Raw genomic sequence first — 18,346 nt, 5'->3', positions numbered from 1 at the left:
ATAAAAAAGCGGTGTTGAAATAACGTTGATTAAACGTTGCCGACGTTAAAATAAGTAACAATTCAGTTTCAGACCAACGTGTGAAAAGTACGCTTCGATTTTGCCTTTTTGAAATGACTTTTCCCATTAGACCGTTAAATTTTTGACGTCTGTGTATTGGTGATTTTTGCAAGTATTAAATTTCTTTGGTTGCAAAATCGGTCAACCATACCAACCAAATGGTGTGTGACGTCACCGTACCAGAAGCCATACTGACGTTTTTGGCCGTTCGGTTGCCTGGCGAGGATTACCACAACACAAAAAAACTCACCCTTCGTTTTGCCGGAATTACTGCGGGGGGTATCTCCTCCATAATTATTTTTTTATACAACACACCCCTACATCCTTCGAGAACTCCATACACCATTTGACATCCTGTTTTTCCGTTCCAGCGAACGCCAAAATTTCCATTATCCGCTGCAGAACCGCCTGCAGAAACAATTTATTATCAATGGTCTGAAAGTTGCTATACGAGAGAAGTAATAATCAACTAAATAATGGGTAGCCGAGTGATGGGTGTATCGCAGTGCGAATCCGTTTTCGACATCTGCTCCTGTTACCATGCGAATTTTGTTCAACAGCGCCGTGTGTTATGATGTGTTAGTTACATGCATGTGTGTATGCATCTGTTTATTGCATTTTGCGCGATGAGTTTACTTTTCAGGAGTCACGTTCAGTGCTGCCAACCGTCTGGTTGGGTTTTATGGTTTCTTGAGGTCGATCGTCTGTAGTAGTTACCTCAAACATGGATAAACAAATAAGAGGCGTTGAAATTCTACCACGTGATGATTTGTAGCACCAAGAAAATTGTTTTTAAAATAATATTGTTTCGAAATAGGTAAACTTGTTGCACTCAAGTATTCAAATTTTCCCGATTCCACCAACCATAATTAAGATAGTCATCCGCGCCAGAAAGTTGATGACGTTATTGTGAGAAAGTACTACTTTGCTTGAGTTTCACAAACTGCAGCCAACTGTGATTCCATTTTTTTTCGATTTGCTTTAAATTTAGCGTTCGTGTATTGATTTTGAAAACACCTGTCCAAAAACCAACACGGAGACGGTTTTAGAGATCACGCAAGAAAAATGAAGCCACAATTTCGCATTTGCATAATTTGTATGCAGCCCGCCAATGCGCCCCTGCAAAACTGCACATAGCAACAGTGCCCGCTTGTCCCTCTACTAAACTTCGCGAAAACGTCGTCCTTGCCGCTCCTGCCAAATCCATATTAATTATAATGGTGGAAGTGGCGGCGGTGCGCGAGATGACAGGACCGGATTTTCGTAACGACTGCCTGTTTTTATTTTATTCCTTTCCGTGTGTATTTATTTTTATTTATATTGTTTTCGCCGGATATCACCCGTCAAAATCGAGGTCGGCCGCAGATACTTTTTTTTCTTTACGGCGGTGGATATCTAGAGAAAATTAATTGTTGCTCAATTGAAATGATAACGTTGACGGATTTGTAACGGCGGAACCTCTCAGATGTGTTATTTTTTTCGCGAAAATTGCGGCCTCGACACACTTTCGCAACACCGCTATCGAATTTTTTGGTTATCGACGATGTTTTCGAAAATTTTGAGATCTAGGATGTCACGTATTGGGGAGTATGTCGGTGATAAGAAAAAAGGTCGGTTTTAAGTGTCGCTCGTGTCATCGCTATTTTGGTTATAATGTGTATTGGAGTTGGATGTGCATGAAGTTGAGACGGTTTAACGCGATTTTTCGCTTGTTGGAAATGGGAAAAATAATCCTAATTACGAGGGAGTATCTCGGAAAGGGAGTCTTTTTCTATTATGCTATCGGATCAAATTCGTATACGAAATAAACTCGGAGGGAATTCGAGCACTCCTCTCCAAATAGGGTTCCTTCTCTACGTATAAATCTCCTGATGGTACACGTCATTTATTACGCTTTTTGCCTCTCCTGTTGTTTTCCGAGCCATTTTTAAAATTTCATTAGGAGAAAGCGTTATGTGTCTTGCAGAAAGTTGAGTGAAACGTATTGTTATGACCTGGAAAACGGCCTCAGTATACTTTTTTCAGACTGTTCGTCTCTCGTCGTGGAAATAGAGAAACAATAAAAAAACATCTCATCGTCACATAATTTCCCGAAGAAACAGGCGCCTTTTTCAAGGGTTAGTTAGCAGGGAGAATTTAGAACTTCGGAATGGCTCCCCACAAAGATTTCTAAAAGCCGAAAGGTTGCAAAAATATCATAAATGTCTTTTACGAGCGCCGTGTTTTTCTTTCACTTGTGAATATTTGAAAACGAAATGTGAGCCATTAGTTCGCATGAAACATTCACTTGATTTAACAATCAGTCATTTTTACGGTTCAGTTAAAATAGCGTTTTCGGGGGTCGGTGTCCATTTAATCACCCCTTGTATCTGCCTATACACACACACATTCTTTGACACAGAAATAAAACCCGTGCGTTTTTTAAATATCACCACAACGATCGAGTTGTTTGGATAAAAATCAAAACAGGAAATTCAACGTCCCTGCAGGAAGTTCGATCCGAATATAAACCGAGACCGGTGGGGTTATTAATGTTTCCATTTCCCTTTATTGTCTAAATGGGGTTTTATATTTAGGTGAGGGTAGGGAAAAAATCCTCGTTTTTCGATGTAGATTGGGAAACGTCGAACGAAATAAAGCACTAATCTAATCAACTGCCGTGTTTTATCCATTCCTCATTCTCGTAGACCTTCCGAGCATTAAGTCCCGATCCCCCTTCGCTAAAACCAAACAAGCTACATGAGCTTTCTTAATCTCGCAGGATCAGTAAATCACTTCACTAAATCTTCTCTAATTAATACGAATGTTTTCCATTCGGGGGCAGAACACCTACTCTAATTTTCTACGAGATACGACGGTAAGGGGAAGCTAACCGAGATCAACCATCTAGCTCTAGGATGTTTTTGTGTTCCCCAGACGAAACAAATTTTCCAGCGTAACAATTAAATGGAATATTTGATGCACATTTCGATCTTGTGGCTCGAAAGACCTACTAAATTAGACTAACAACCTTTTTATTCCTTTACCAATAACACAAATTAGTGTTACGAATGAACCGCTGGGTTTTTAATGTCTTTTGTGTGAGAGCGCAGGGTTCTGGGATCCGCCCACAATTAATTAGTCTACTTTTCTGCATATTCTTACCATCCATCTTGTTGCATTCGTTCGCGCCAAATTTAATTAAAACATGGAAGATACAAAGTGGAGGAAGTCCCCACCTGTTCCCCGAGGATTAGGGACCAAATTTAATAATAAGGTTCGTCGTTATCATCGATGTGAAGTTACACCTGTACTGGAGAGAAGCCTAAAATTAAACAATACTCCCAAGAGAGGCGATGTTATTACTAAAACGATGGTGGCTCTTCTCCACAATTATTTCTTAATAACCTGCATCATAATTTTCCATTACGCAACGTGAATGCGAACAGAACCGAATTGTGAAACGTTTCGAGAGCGTAATGCTGCAATTAATGCGAAAGTTCTGCTTAAATTGTATTTGTTACATTGTTGCTAATGTGCCAGATTTGGACGCTTTGGGGTGGTCGGGACAACAATAGGAAATTTTTGCATTTGTAGAGGGATTGATAATTACACAAATTACGTTAATGGCGTGATAGATAAGTCTTATCCTATAATTATGAATGGAGGAGAGTATTATGGATAAGTGCTCGTAAGATGGGTTATTTTCGAACGAATTTTCCGCTATAGATAAGTGAAATTGTGTCACCAATTAGCATGTACCGAATGATCTTCGAGAAGATTATTGTTATCGCGTTATAAACTACTTTGAAGGCATTTATGGAGACTTTTGTTTTTGAAACGTATTTTCTAGAGCTATAAATGTACAGTTACGAGTATCAACGGTCAATTTTGAGTACCTGGAAACTAGTGTAACTGATAAGATGTCTCAAGATCGCGGTATGAATAATCGCTAATTTAAACATAATTTGAGTTGTAAATCTCTTTAGATAAAACGGGAAGAAAATAAAATCGTAATTATCGCCATAAAGTTTCATAATAGTTATTTATGTATTAAGGGCATAATCAGGGAGATTGTGGCACGAGGGAATGTTTAAAGCCCGACGAAGGAGGGCTTTTAATTTCCCGAGTGCCACAATCGACAATTATGCACGTGGTACATACAACGTTTTATTCTATTTTAGTTTCTAAACTATTTTTAACGAAATATTGAGTATTTTCGGCAAGACTGTGTGAATTGTGCCGATGCGAATTTTAATACATAGCTGGCTATTATTTTGATGTTGTTATGGATACCACGTTGATTATTTGATAATTCGTTTTTCAAAATGTAAATTAAAGAAGCGGAAAACCTTTATTCAAACGAAAGTTTAGAGGAATTTGAAGTCGGTCAGGTGATGATTTGATAAAATATTATTTTTCCAGCTTAAGAAAAACGTTGAATATCGAAGCGTGTTTGAATAATTAATTGATTAGTGTAAATGAACAGTCAATTGTTGCTTAGCAATTTTTGACAGATTTGTGCTAAAAAGGCCAATTTAAGCCCGCATTTGGGTGCTTATAAATAAGATTATGGTTCTAAAATAGAATAAATTAGTTTAATTACTTGTCACACATAACTGACCTATCATAATGATCCAGGAAAACTGATCAGTTCGCCAAGGACGCAATTTAATTAATTAAGAGTTTACATTTTTAAAGGTCGTACCTAAATATTTGAAACCTTTTATGTTCCATTTACCTTTTGAAATAGTTTCGGGCCCCAAAGGTACCGACACACAATCAATCAATGTATTAGATAGTTTGATCAAATTCCGTGGCAGATTTTCTATTAGATTGACAAGTGCCTCAGATGTTTTAACTTATCGTGAGATCAATACCACACTTTGGAATGAATAGAAATCGGTAACAAATCTGATCAAAATGTTACCGAGTTCTTTGGTTTGGGTACAATCCGAGTTCGTTTGCCTCTTCAAGTGGAGTGTTGAAATTTCTAGAAAATTTACAAACCAACAACAAAATTGCATACAACAAACAACAGCAAAGATATTTGCATCTTTTAAAAAATACAGCCGCCGCCGCTTTATTAATTGCCCTAGGTAAACAATAGACCTCGCCGTTGACGTCACAAGTGAATTAGGTTAATTGACACCTGTTAAGGTTAACGCGCCCCGGACTTTCGCATCTCCGACGAATTTTGCTGGTTTCTTTGTGCTCGGTGAGGAAACCGCAGACATCTGATGTCGCATCTACTTTTATCATTGCCAGCAACCACTCGCGAACATAATTACTTAACATATCCACATATCAAATTTGCATTGCAAATTCCGGAATCACCACAATGGCTAATTTGCACGTGTGCACTATCACCGTTTTCCATTAGAACGAAACCGCAGATCGACGCTCAGATTTGGTCGACCTTCCTATCGCGGACCTTGGCGGTCTGGCGCTCTGATAAGCCCGCCGCTGGTGCAGATTACATGCCGAAAGTCGCAGAAACGTTTCGACAGAGATACTGGCGCTTCTTCGGTCGCCTCGGGTCATAGTCGAACCGATGATACTGGAAAATGCACCACGAACTATTTTGCAATGTCACCTATAGGTCAACGGAAAGTGGAGGCTCGTAAGTGGTGCCTTGGGGAACGTCGCGGCACGAGGTGTCGGCCGGCTTTTGTGCATCTATTTTCGCTACGGCTTCATTAAGAATCTATTATTATTGCTGCAGATTACTTTTACTTTTCTCTTCGAACGTCAACTCACTTCCTCATTCAAGTTTGGATGTCGTACTACATCTTGGTTAACTTGGAAAAAAGTTGTGTGTAATTAATACGATCCTAGAAAAAAATGAGCGAAGCAACTTTTCTGAAAGCTTTTTGTCGCGTGGTGGGGACGCGTCCCCTGCGTCCCCGGCGCTCGATGGCCGCTCGAGGGGAGGCAAAAATCCCGCGACGTAACGAGCCAAATGACACTTTCAGTGGCAATTTCCGGCCGAGACTAACATGCTAAATAATCTGATGAGTTTCGGGGTGAAGTAAAGTGCCAAATAACCGTCAGATCTCGGCTCTCGGAGCTGATTTAATTCAGCTAACGCGAGTTTTGACGTTCTTCCTTATTTATTCAGAGCCGCAGCGAAACATCCAACTTCCAGATAAGGTGTACATTATGCCTGTCTAGCTTTACACGTATTAAGATAGTTTAAATTTCATTTGTGTCGAGCTGGTAGCTACCGGCGCGGATTTGGCGTTTCGGACTGGAGTCGGGATTTGGAAAAACATTTTTGTGTAACGTCGACACGACAGGCCTTTTGGTTTTGCTTGCGCCGAGTTAAATTGAAAACGGGACTGCGTGCGGGGGAAAAACGGAAAGAATACAGCAGGGCCAGACCGCTTTATCGATTATTAAACGTCAAAATTACAGGATGTCGGAAAATATGGAAGCGCGTTAAAATTGGTGGTTAAAAATGTAATTTGCATTGATGATTCCAGATATTACGGGAATTCGCCTCGTCATTCGGCAAATATTTTTAATGGCAGTTCCGGATTTTTTCGAGTATGTTGGAACACGGAATTTTATCTCGTTTATTTTTGGCGTGAGTGCGGGATTAACATAATTTGCCGGTTTATCAATTTAACATCGTTACGAATAATGAGCGCTTCTTATTCAGGCAGTAATTTTTCTACGTTGATCATCTTGATTTGATTAGAGAAAAATCTTCATTTCCTGGTTTATTCAAAAAATTATCTCGCAATTATGTGTCATTCAAGAGACATTCCCAATTACAAACGACCTTGTAGTAACCTGTTGGTCGTACGTAATTTTCCTAAAATTGCCTTTCGTAATTTTCCTCGTATTTATTGTAATTTCCTAAAAGCACCCGTAGGTGTACCTGCTCCGCAATTGACTTCTATTCATGCGATATGAATAAGCTTATACATGACAGAGGAGTTCTGAAAAAAAAACGCAAAAAAACAAACGTACAGATGTGTAAAAGCATTAGGAAATAGGTAAACACACGTTACAAAACTTGAACTTTGAATGTTTAAAACTGTTGAAAATTAAATATTTGACTAAAGCGAGCGTTGGGTTCGAGTTTGGGCGGTGTTGAAGATTTTTTGTCTTTAAAATTGCCAGTTCAGCTCACTTTGGCAAGTTCCATTATGGTTTATTGGGATTTCTGTTTTGTTCTTGCGTAGTCAGAGCTTGATACGTCGTTATTTTTTTTTAATAAGACCTTACTGAGATAGCTTTATACTTCTTTTGTACTAGACATTTATGGATAAACGATCTAATAAGGGCTTAGACAGATACTTTTTTAAAACCGTCTCGCAAAATAACGTTCCAGTGTAGAAATGAGACAAATGGAAACGAATTATGCAAAACATACTATCTTTATGTGACATAATATAATTTAATGGTACGGTTTAATGACTTAAAACCCATCCCGTTACACTATATTTTCATTATTTCCATTTGAAAGTACTGCGCCTTTCCAAATATTTCATTTTGCAGCAACGTGCAATGAATATTATTCAAATGTAAATTCGGCGTTGTTCATGTTGACTTATCGTTAAAATATCCTTTGGGTGTACTGTTCACATTTCAGTAGTTTCACATATCCTGGCTGAAACATGTATGAGTTTCCAGTTTTGCATTTTGTATTGTATCTGATTACGTTTTGTACTTTATTTCGTTGTATTTTTGTGTCTTGTTTGCCCTTCGTTTGAAGCAAAAAGTGCCGGACCTTTTGCTCGGGTCCCATACAAACCTTCATGTCATGGTAGTACAATCTGTAATTATAAAAGAACAAGTTGGAGTATCGCTTACAGTGTAGTAGTAATAGTAGGTAGTTGTATCCGACTTGCTGGAGCAGCATCATTCCAAGGTCGCATTTACTGCTGTCCGATCACAACACATGTCAGCCTTATCGCACGCGTCCATCTCCGACCGATCTCTTTATGTAATCGTTTATTTGTAGCATTTTGTTCTTTTTCGTTTATTAATTGGATTCTTTTCGGTAGTGGAAGCCCGGTATATCAGTTACCATCATTAATGCGGTTACGTAAGACGAGATCAACCCACATTCGTGCCCCGCGTTCAAGGCCGACCGGTATAAATTAGCGATTTCAGCTGACGATGAACAATGTGCCAAGATATTTTCCGGCCAGTCCCAAACTTCACGTGTCCATACGGAACGTCGAGTAGATCGCTCGCTAATTACCCCCACCTCCGCGCGGGTTCCTCCGAAAAAAACGCTTCTCCCAGGTGCTAGGTGCCTCCACAAGGCGTCCAAATTTTTTTTATTCTATTGCAACCCACTTTTGATATTTGGTGTAGCAACCCTTCGAGCGCAATAGAACCATTACTTCCGTTGTATCACTTGGAGACAGTATGTGTCCTTCCCGTGCAGCGATCGTCGATTGTTACGTAAGACTATCCGAGCAGATTAAAATTTTTATGGAAATTCGCGTTATTGTGCATGGGCGGCTCGGCAGCGATCGTCTTTTGTCCGGGATAATTGCTGTCACGCCAACTCGCATGCAGAGGTGCCCTTCAGACGACCCTATGACAAATCTTCTCTTTTTGCACATCGAAACCGATTTCCACGTTCGTTCGTTTTTCCGCCGAGTTGAACATTTCGCTTTCCCCCGACGTAATAATGTACATTTGCCGGTTTTCCACGTTATATACCTATATTTTAACACTTTATAATGTGCGTGCGTGTGACGTGGGGTGATGAATGACCGAATTCTGTTTCCTCGCTTCGGGGGGAAAATCGCGTTACCTTAACGCAGCCGTCTTTGATGTGGCTATGGCAACGCGGTCCGCGGAACCTTCACTTTCGCAGCTTCATTTCGCGAATTTGGAAAGCGCGATCAGTCAACGTGACTCGTCCAAGGTCGAAAATTTGAGATATGTGGATGTAGGTGGTGACGCGGACGGCAGACAAAACACCTGCTTGTCGGATTTGACGGTGACAGGGTCGTAGTAAATGCACGGCTCGGGTAAAAATAAATACGACACGCTATTTACGTCGGTTACGAGTTTGTTGCACCAACATAGAGTTGATAAAGTTTTTGCGACTCGGCCACTAGGTCGTTGCATTAATTATTCGCTGTGGTAAACAGGGTATGTTTACTATATAGAGCGAATTTATAATGAATGAGAAGCCGATTTCGCTACACAGAAGAGCAGTTTCGAATGTTTTCATTCAAATTTCTTGCAAATTTCCTCGATTGTGTATTTAAAGCACTTCCTGTCAGACCGGAAGTCGTCCTTTGCTGTTATTTTAAAATCTACAAGGTTAGAATTCGTACTGCATATCCTGCACCGGACAGTTGATAAGTAATCAAGGTTGGCGTACATTTTTTTTTCATTGTTTGTAAAGTCGGAGACCAAAGTACACGGTGTCAGTGCATAATGACGTTTTTGGAAACTTGTAATTAATTAATGCCGCAAGTTATATAGGTCTTTGTATAATTTCCAATGTCACGTGGTCGACAACATTCAAAGCCAAAACTGCATTATTTGTACTACCCACCTTACGACTAAGTCTGATCAATACAACAAGATTATAAGATTTAGGTAAGACGCGTACCCACAGACAAATAAACCCCGTGTTTACTGTGAATCTACCTGCGGCATCAAGTTATATCTTTATGGTTCGCTGAAGCCAATGTTACTAATGCAGCGGACATTCCGTTGGAAGTATCCAACATTGGCCAGTTTTTTGAGATATCGGTAAAAACCACGAAAACCGGGAGGAAACAGCGAATGTATAACGCATTTTTACAACTCCATCTGTTCGGTAAACGGAGTATGGTTTAAGTGTGACTTTCCGCCAATTTAAAATCTTAAATAATTCAAGTTCCAGTTGATCCATAATTTTAATGATTTTTCCCACCCTTTACTGTCAACCCAATCAATAGCGCAAGATCACAAGACAAATTTAGGTAAGACGCGCAAACAGAGCCCGTGTTTACCGTTGATTTACCGGCATCGAGTTGATGTTCTTAGCCCTCGTTCACACTACGTGGTCGTCCCAAGGTGGTGCGTGTAGCAATAAATTCGTGATGAAATTTTTACACCGTTGCACCCTCCGGCGTTACGCTAATCTCTCCCAGGCAATGCATTCGATTTAACTTTTATATCACCACAGGCTGCCGCAAATTATGGACGTTGTCGTAAAAATATCACCCGATATTTACGAGCGCACGCAGTACGCGGACAAGATCGCGTGTGAACGAGTCCTTAGCCTTCCCCGAATCCCGTATTACTAATGCATCGGGCATTATTTACATTCCGCAGGAGTATCCAGCATTGGTAAATTTTCCGTTGTTCCAGGAATCTGTCAGATCGAGGGTTGCGATGGACTTCACCGGATCCGTTGGCCGCATAGTTGAGGATCCGAAGGAGGCGAAGGCAATTGCCGTAGCGGAAGGCTATTCGTGGAAAAGGAGGTGGCGACCCCCGTGCAGGCCACCCCCGACCAGCCTTTATCCACAAGGTATTGAATCGGGGGTGCACATTACGCAGCCTTGGTTTCACAGCGGCATGAGCAGGGACCAAGCGACGGCACTAGTCACTAAACACGGAACTGTGGACGGGTAAGGAAATTGATTATTAATAAATGGGTTGACGAGGGAAGCTGGGGGTGACGTTTTCTTGAGAATGTCACGAGGATGCCGGTTTAAAGTAGGATGTGGGGCACAGCGGGCGTTAATATTTTAACTCGAAATAATCAGGGACATTGGGAAATTCCCGAACTTCTACATACATATATACTTTTGTAGTACATACGTTCATTCAGTTTGCTTTATTGCTGTAGATCTAGATCTTTAAAAATATATAGGCCGTTCCGTTAATAAAAAAAGATGACTGTGTGATTAAAATCAAGTGGTCTGCATATTCGAAACACTTGTAGTTGCAGTTTTAAACGAGTTCAAAGTCCAGTCGTCTTTCGCCATCAAACCATTGGAACAGCCTGTATATAAATAGTTTAAATAAAGATATGCACACAAAAGAAAGTAATCAAAGGGTGCCTAGAAACAGGCGGAGCTTCAAAATTCGTAAAAACGTCACAGTATCATTAACCCCGGCACGGTTATTATCCACCGATAACGTTCTGAATAGCACTTCTGTAAATCTCAAGAGAGCTCGCTCTTAATTAAAGCCGACTTATCTCAATATAGGACATCTATTACTTATTGTTAGTTGAGCGAGATCAAGGTTTCATTAGCCTTCGCGCTCTTTCAGTTTTTAATTTACGATCAAGTCCAGCATTGTTCTCCCGTTGACTATTATTAAGAACTGGCGCGACGCTAAACCGACGGAAATGACTATTATTGTTAACGTGTAATGTAATATTTCGCGTCATCAATAAGTCGTAACTGAATCCCGAGTTCTAATGAACGGGTTACGGCAGGTCGTGTTGATTTTTCACCGTTTTCCTTCTTCATTCCAATTAAAACGCCACCCGAAGGCTGACTCGGTGCGCTTAAATTTAGCCCGAAAAAGTATTTTTAACTTCTTTGTTCCTGAACATGAATAATATAAAAGATGATATGGCTATCTCTCTCGTACAGACGCTGCTAATGCATATTCATTCATATTGTGAGCGATTTTTTTTTCTGATTTTGCGTTTCTCTTTGTTGCAGGGTGTTCCTGGTGAGGGAGAGCCGGTCGAACCCGGGGGCGTTCGTCTTGACGTACAAATGCGGGGGCAAGGTGCTGCACGCCCAGATCACCCCGATCCTGGACCCCGTGCGGGAATCGCACGTTTTCTCTCTGGACAGCGGCGTGACGAAGTTCTACGACCTGCTGCAGCTCGTCGAATTCTATCAGTTGAACGCTGGATGTTTACCTACGAGACTTACGCACTACGTCGTGCAGAATTGTTCGCCTGTGAACTCGTCCACTTGCGGCCAGACGTCGCCGGTCACCGGGAGCATTTAGTCTAGTGCATTTCATGACTTTTACGAAATGACTTAATTTATTAATTCGCGAGTGCAGAGGCGTCCGAGTGAGGAACGATCTGTTTGTCCACGTCGGGGGCCGTCGCACGTTTCTCCATTTATACAGTAGATGACCGTTGTTTCCTGTACTATGTCGGCACGGGAGAAGTTTATACTTGGTACGACTGCGAATTTTACAGGGATGATATTTATTTTTCTTTTGTATTTTACAGTTAATATGATTCAGTATTAAATCTCATTGATAACAGGGTGAAAAAAACTAGTTTATAATCTCTTTTTCGAAATAAATTCTGAGAAAGGCTGTGGTTGTTTTGGTGTGGATTAAAAATATATTTGATATTCTTAAAAAAAAAAATGTTTATACGAAAAAATTCACACCATTTGTGTAGTTTGTAGTTTAGGTAAGATTTCTTCTTTAGTTCTAAGAAAATTGTAACCCTGATATTCGAGTATTTCGATATCTTAGGCATAATTAAACCAAAAATTACATTATTTATAGGAGAGCAATATACTAATAGATTTAATTTGTGTAGATGTGATATTTAGTTAAGTATTCAGTTAAACATTAATCGTTATTTAAACACAGTATTTTTTGTAAAACTTGCTTCTACATCTACATCATTAACTTTATTTATGTAATGTTTCGCACACGTTTTCGTTTTCATTTCAATCATCCTTGTGGAAATCACATCATAGCAAAGCAAATAGTAATAGTACTTACACACACTGACAGGTTCAGCTGCATTCACCATTGACTGAGCTGATTATTTGTATGTTTTCGTTCTATTACACTAGTACATCCCATTATTTTGTACTCTTGTAGATGACAACTTGAAGTAAATTTAACATTTGAATTTGGCGTTTCACTTTTCCGTTCAATATTGAGGTAGAAAAACGGTTAAACTCGCCTAAAGTCATCAACCTTTTGGAAGGAATATCTGTAATAAATTTTCAAAGACGACAGATCGACGGAAACAGGAAACCTACCGTTAGAAGTGTAAGACGTAAGATGTCTTCAATCTTCATAATGACTAGGCCCACCACAACTTCGTGCTCTGAATATATCAAAATATTCAGAAATACACATTTAAAACTTGTTTGTTTCCATACGTAAACTTTATCGGAAAAAACTCCGCAATTGGAGTATCTCAGTTCGAGATCCTCATATTGTTTTTTTTTTAAATGTGATGATTCTTTGTAAACAAAAATAGATTCGTCAGAGAACTTCAAACGGTGTAAATTACAATCTCTTAGGGCCGTTAGAGTCCACATAACAGGGTTGTGGTAGTTTCTGAGAATTAAACCAAATAACAGAAATTTTGTGCGCAAAACCTAGTAAAGATCGGACCTACTCTTCCTGCTGACTTTTTATTATGAAGCAGTATATGCAGATAAATTTATGACATGCCATGTTTGGTGCCTGTACTTTACATTAAAAAAACTAGTCGCCCCTCGTGGGTAGGCAACCAAACTAACAATCAGTTTATATTGAAATTCACGCATCAGAGGGCGCCACTTTGTCACATCTAACCTCACTTTTTTGTGTTTCGTTTTTGTAGGTTATCAGCACAATTTCTATCCCAAAATGCCGTTTATGATAGGACCAGCTCCAATTCGGAGAACTTTAAAATTTTTAGAAGCCGGGCGCTTAATTCTGAAGGAGCAAATCAAGATTATGGCAGTTCATTACCATTTAAATGGACAAAATAACAAAGGGGCGAAGTATGGTTATGTGTTCATTGTTAACCAAATTCACGTCTAATGGTTGGTGATTTTAGAGAATTTGTGTTCTGGTGCTTGCCACAGGTCCAGTATAAGAATCCGCACGTACAAATAGCCACTTTCAAGAATCTAACGCCATCACCATTTGTTCGATGTTTTTATGGTAAATTGTAATTATGTCACCAGTACCTTTTACGACGTTGTATTTTAGATACAGGCGACGAAATGCTCATTGATGTTGATAATAAAAGCAAAGACGAAATCCTTGAACACTTGATTCAAGTTATAGGCAAAACAAAGTAAAGGTTCTATAATAGGCATCAACAGTATCCAACTTTTTCTTATTTCAGAGAAGTATTAGAGGCTGAAGCAATCTCGAAAGAAAAGAAAGATAATCCAGCCAATTTTGGTGTTGCTTGTGATCGACACTGCATTTGTGAGATACCAGGTCAGATTCCATGTCCGAGTATAGTACCATTACCAGAGCACATGAGGGGCAAGTTCATATATAAGAAAGATATGTAAATACTGTGTAGTTTCTCAATTAAATCTAGATGAATTATAGAATGTAGCTTTTTTCACCTTTGAGGAATTAGTTCAGAAATGTTGAACGTTTTAGTTGTACTACATCTTCTATCATATTAATAGATATCTGTATCGCTCCCTCTGTCTTACCTGTTGGGTTTAGGAATTGGTGTGAAGTTGATTACAATGATTCCATTCAATTTTCGTCGGAGTTTGTTTGGAAACTCAGATCTGAAGCCAACTTCATTACGGTTACTCCTTTCAAACACTGCTAACTTCGCTTCAATTTGACTTTCAAAGCGACGCATGCGTCGTATCGGGACTAATGGAAAGCGGACGGGTATCAATAAAACATCGTGCTATAATACAGAATATTATAATAACGTTACTGTTCGGAATTATATTAATAATAAAAATGATTTTATATAGAAATTGTTAACTTTATAATAAAAAAATCACACTTACCAATTCTTTGGGAAAATTATTATAAAAAGAGCAGAAAAGCAAGATAACATACAAATAGGCCACAAAAAAATATATATAATAAAAAGAACAACTGGCTAAGAGGAGACCTCCAGATCATTGGTCATACATATAAATTATAGTAAATATACAGTCTTCATTGCACCCAAAAAAAAAACCATTTTATTACTAATTCAACTTTAGTATAAAATCGCACGTTTCGCAACCACAATCAATGGAAAAATCGAAACAAAAGTAAAAGCGAAACAAGACGGTACAACGGTCTCTATACTGTGTGCACTAGGCATCAGAAATAATGAAGTATGTACAAAAAAAAGTGACCGAAATTCGCCAAGAACCAATTGCCGAACTTTAGTCACATTAAGCTAATATATTTTTTATAATAATTGGACTTAACTAGTTTCTTAGTGAGCATTTATCAGTTCACTAACATCCTCTTGGCACCGATACTACTTCATTGATGCGATTTTTGAATAGTTCCGCTTTGATTTAGTCCGTTTTTTAAACAATTATTGCTGACCAAAACTGGAATTGTACTTCGATTATTGTTACCAACAGTAAAACAAATAAAACGAAGGAACTACTTCAGAAATCGGCGACACCTCATGTAACCCCATACAAATACTTTTTCAATCTCGAATCGGCCGGTCCGAACTTAGCGCCAATCCGACTTAGTTATGTTCAATTTGATCTAAATTACATTGTACTATTTGCCCGTCTCCTTACTCTCCCATACTTCATTTACTTTTTTAATGAATCCTTTCTCTCGCTCTCTCTCTCGTTTTCGGTTCACTGATCACAAACGAACTATTAATTACACTTGATATTAACTGTTATAAAAGTTGAGGTTACTACCAGTTGGCCATGCCGGGCTTATTCAAGGTCATAAAGTAGATCTGACAGCTGGAACCGCTTTTGGCGCTCGAAAAGAATACTTTGTCGTTACGTTCGCACAAAAACTTCAAACGCTGAGCCTTCTTGTGCATGAAGACGCCGTCCAGGTGGCCCGACTCCACTGAACGGATTTCGATTGCCTTATTGCCCCAGCCCATTATCTGGCCCGTGCCGATGTACGCCACTGACGTGGGCATTTCTCCCCACTAAAACACCGAATCAACATAATTAATTGAATTAACGACGATTCGTGCAAGATTTGGTTAATTAAGGAAGGGGTAGCGGATTTGCCGCCTCGGCTAGCGGGTGTTCTGTAGAAATTTTGTACGGACTTCGCAACGTTAATTGATAGGATAATTAGTATTGGATTGGACGAAGTACAGCTAATGGTTCTTACCTGCAATAGCATGTTTTTGGACACTCTACCGTAAGTATTCACATATACACCTTCGTTATCATAACAAAGCAACAGCTGCATTCCGTTACTATTTGGTAAAGTAACTATACAGTGTGGAGAGATAGCACTTTGCGTCTGCAAAATTTTTTTTATACTCAACGATTTGTGACTTCCCGTGAACTTACGTGTTTAGGTAAGTAGATATCATAAACACTGGCCGAGTCCAAATCGACAGCGTGAAACCCGTCAGCACTGCCGTATATCACTTTAAGTCTCGTGCCCTCTTCCACCGTCAAATCGACCAGAAGCGGCCTGTACGTCAGTTCGCAGAACGACTTAAACGCCATAAATTTATGGTACGGCTTGGGTGCCCACGCATAAATTTCAATACTGTCTTTTAACGCTATCACCAGAAACTTGATCCTTTCATACTTGACTATTTTGAAATGGACAGCACCCTGAAGATCACCCACGTTGATCCACCCGTTCCTCCTCTCCACTTGCTGAAACACACCCACCTTAACTCACTTTCGCTGGCAATCGCACCAACTTACGTCGCTCACGCCGTCCGTTCTGAGGATCTTGCTCTTCAGCCAGCTGAGGTAATACACCCGAACGCGATTTTTCTTTCCGGAAATCGTGACGAGGATATTCTGCCCCTCCAGCACCTCCATCTGCTGGAACCGCCTCCTCGATATCAACTGATAGACCTTCCCTTGACCGCTCCTGTCGAGCAACATGAGGCCGTGCTCCGTTCCGATCAAAAGATTGACACCTGAAAAAACTTGCATAACCTAAATCGTTGAACAGTTTTTAGTAGACGAACCCCAAAGTGCAGCACACAGGATCTCGCTGTTAAACCTCTTCTTGTATTTTCGGATTTCGGGGGTGTCCGAGGAAATGTCATGACTCGTTGGCGTGACGTTCACGTTCACGTGCGATTCTCGCCGACTCTGAGCCGAACCGGCGCCGAAGCCGAACGTGAGGAACGATCGCTGTTTCTGTTGCAAGGCAAGAGCGTTTGCGTTAAGGGGTGTTGATAGTTTGTTAGGGGAGGGGGTAACGTGGGGAGAGACGGCCTGACGGTACTGAAAAATAGAACAATTTCTTGAAACTGGCATTCTTAGTGGTGGTTTTAGGTTAGAACTAGCAGCATTCGTCATACTATATTTAATTTCGATGCAGTTTTCGTATGGTTAATGGTAGGTGGCAAGGTTCCACATGCACTTACCATTTTTTTTTTAAGGAACCTTGCCCGAGTGGGTGCTTTTGTAAACAAACAAACATACAAACACGATGCAAAAACAACCACTGGGGATAGAAAACTACAGTAATGAGAAAAACAGCTGCTTAAAATAATCAAGTCGGGCAAAAGTCCAAAAATGACGAAATTTTGTTTTTATCAGTGAGTCATCGTGTTAACGAAAATAAAAAACAAAGCGGGAAGCATTATATGATGCAGCGGTTGTTAGTGTTACCACGATGGGCCAAATCGGATTAAGGAATTAGTCTTTCCCGTTAGTTTCCAGAACCCAAATGAAAAACTATTAACGAAAAAATAAAATAAAACAAAAAACAAAATAAAAGGAGATGATAATGGCGATGAAATGACAAACTACCTATCACACTACGATATTAACGACAACAAACAATAGGTGCATACTTACAGTTACACTTATGTTGTTACGGACGTCACTCAGTTAGGCAAAAACCAAAGAGAAAGACATTAAAATTAGTGACGAACACCTATTTCACATTATCAAATAACACAAAAACATGTCTTATTTGCACAATGCTCGTTGCTTCGACGGAGTTCATTATTCAGGATCAAGAAGGGTAAACTTGGGACATCGAAGTTTCCAAAGCATAAAAGCTTAATATCCTGAAGTATGAATATTCCATCAGGAGCACACATCCTGTGCAAATTTTAAGGAGACGACAAATTTATAGAGCTTCAAGATAATGCAAGGTGCGTGCCGCTGAATTTTTATGAGGAACTACTGAAAAAGTTGACGCGACTCGGATAAAAAAAGACATTTTAATCATAATAAAGAAACTCAATTCGACCATATAGACACAGTCCGTTAATAAATAATCTGCACTTTATCACCACTACCAAAAAATACTTCTTGCATATGTAGCACCGTTTACCGCGAGCTGCGAAATTTTAGTGTGTTCTCAATAATAAAACTTCCCATGTAATTTAAAATAAATATGACTGAACTGTCCAAAATTGGCTACTGTAAACACTAAATCCGTTTCTTTACAGTATTTTAAACAATAAAAAAATGTTTACCTACTGAGACTTTATTAA

At 39.6% G+C, this 18,346-nt stretch overlaps 3 protein-coding genes across 14 annotated transcripts in view; 2 read left to right on the top strand and 1 right to left on the bottom strand.

Annotated features, from left to right (window-relative positions):
• The window catches only part of LOC135133740 (growth factor receptor-bound protein 14-like), a 165,956-nt gene extending 153,091 nt beyond the window's left edge, over nt 1–12,865 (top strand). For all 6 annotated transcript variants that reach the window (XM_064062234.1, XM_064062235.1, XM_064062233.1 and 3 more), the window contains exons 9-10: nt 10,381–10,643; nt 11,694–12,865. In XM_064062234.1, the coding sequence (XP_063918304.1) occupies nt 10,381–10,643; nt 11,694–11,991 (561 nt within the window). In that variant the 3' untranslated portion in view covers nt 11,992–12,865. The remainder of the gene's footprint in view (nt 1–10,380; nt 10,644–11,693) is intronic.
• Nucleotides 12,866–13,516: 651 nt separating this feature from the next.
• LOC135133632 (small ribosomal subunit protein mS25) lies at nt 13,517–14,300 on the top strand. The gene is made up of 4 exons (XM_064062087.1): nt 13,517–13,733; nt 13,790–13,896; nt 13,945–14,032; nt 14,084–14,300. Exons 1-4 carry the CDS (start codon nt 13,597–13,599, stop codon nt 14,256–14,258), a joined length of 507 nt encoding a protein of 168 aa, XP_063918157.1. The 5' UTR covers nt 13,517–13,596; the 3' UTR covers nt 14,259–14,300.
• A 318-nt stretch (nt 14,301–14,618) lies between these two features.
• Nucleotides 14,619–18,346, bottom strand: part of LOC135133773 (serine/threonine-protein kinase mig-15) — a 55,945-nt gene continuing 52,217 nt past the window's right edge. For 6 of the 7 annotated variants that reach the window (XM_064062278.1, XM_064062283.1, XM_064062280.1 and 3 more), the window contains 5 exons: nt 16,859–17,120; nt 16,587–16,807; nt 16,218–16,535; nt 16,033–16,167; nt 14,619–15,841 (listed from right to left, as the gene is read on the bottom strand). In XM_064062278.1, the coding sequence (XP_063918348.1) occupies nt 15,593–15,841; nt 16,033–16,167; nt 16,218–16,535; nt 16,587–16,807; nt 16,859–17,120 (1,185 nt within the window). In that variant the 3' untranslated portion in view covers nt 14,619–15,592. The remainder of the gene's footprint in view (nt 15,842–16,032; nt 16,168–16,217; nt 16,536–16,586; nt 16,808–16,858; nt 17,121–18,346) is intronic. The other variant, XM_064062282.1, reaches the window with a different exon arrangement.

This window comes from Zophobas morio, unplaced genomic scaffold, assembly GCF_036711695.1.
Source record: "Zophobas morio isolate AGI-343-1 ecotype UQ-CSIRO unplaced genomic scaffold, CSIRO_AGI_Zmor_V1 ptg000022l, whole genome shotgun sequence".
NCBI classification, from domain to species: domain Eukaryota; kingdom Metazoa; phylum Arthropoda; class Insecta; order Coleoptera; family Tenebrionidae; genus Zophobas; species Zophobas morio.
Note: the sequence above shows the minus strand (reverse complement) of the source record. Positions and strands in the feature narration are given on the sequence as shown.

Coding starts and splice junctions, on each gene's coding strand:
- LOC135133632 (XM_064062087.1), top strand. CDS start 13,597: ATGCCGTTTATGATAGGACCAGCTCCAATTCGGAGAACTTTAAAATTT. Junction 13,734..13,789: donor CAAAATAACAAAGGGGCGAA/GTATGGTTATGT, acceptor TGGTGATTTTAG/AGAATTTGTGTTCTGGTGCT. Junction 13,897..13,944: donor ATTTGTTCGATGTTTTTATG/GTAAATTGTAAT, acceptor GTTGTATTTTAG/ATACAGGCGACGAAATGCTC.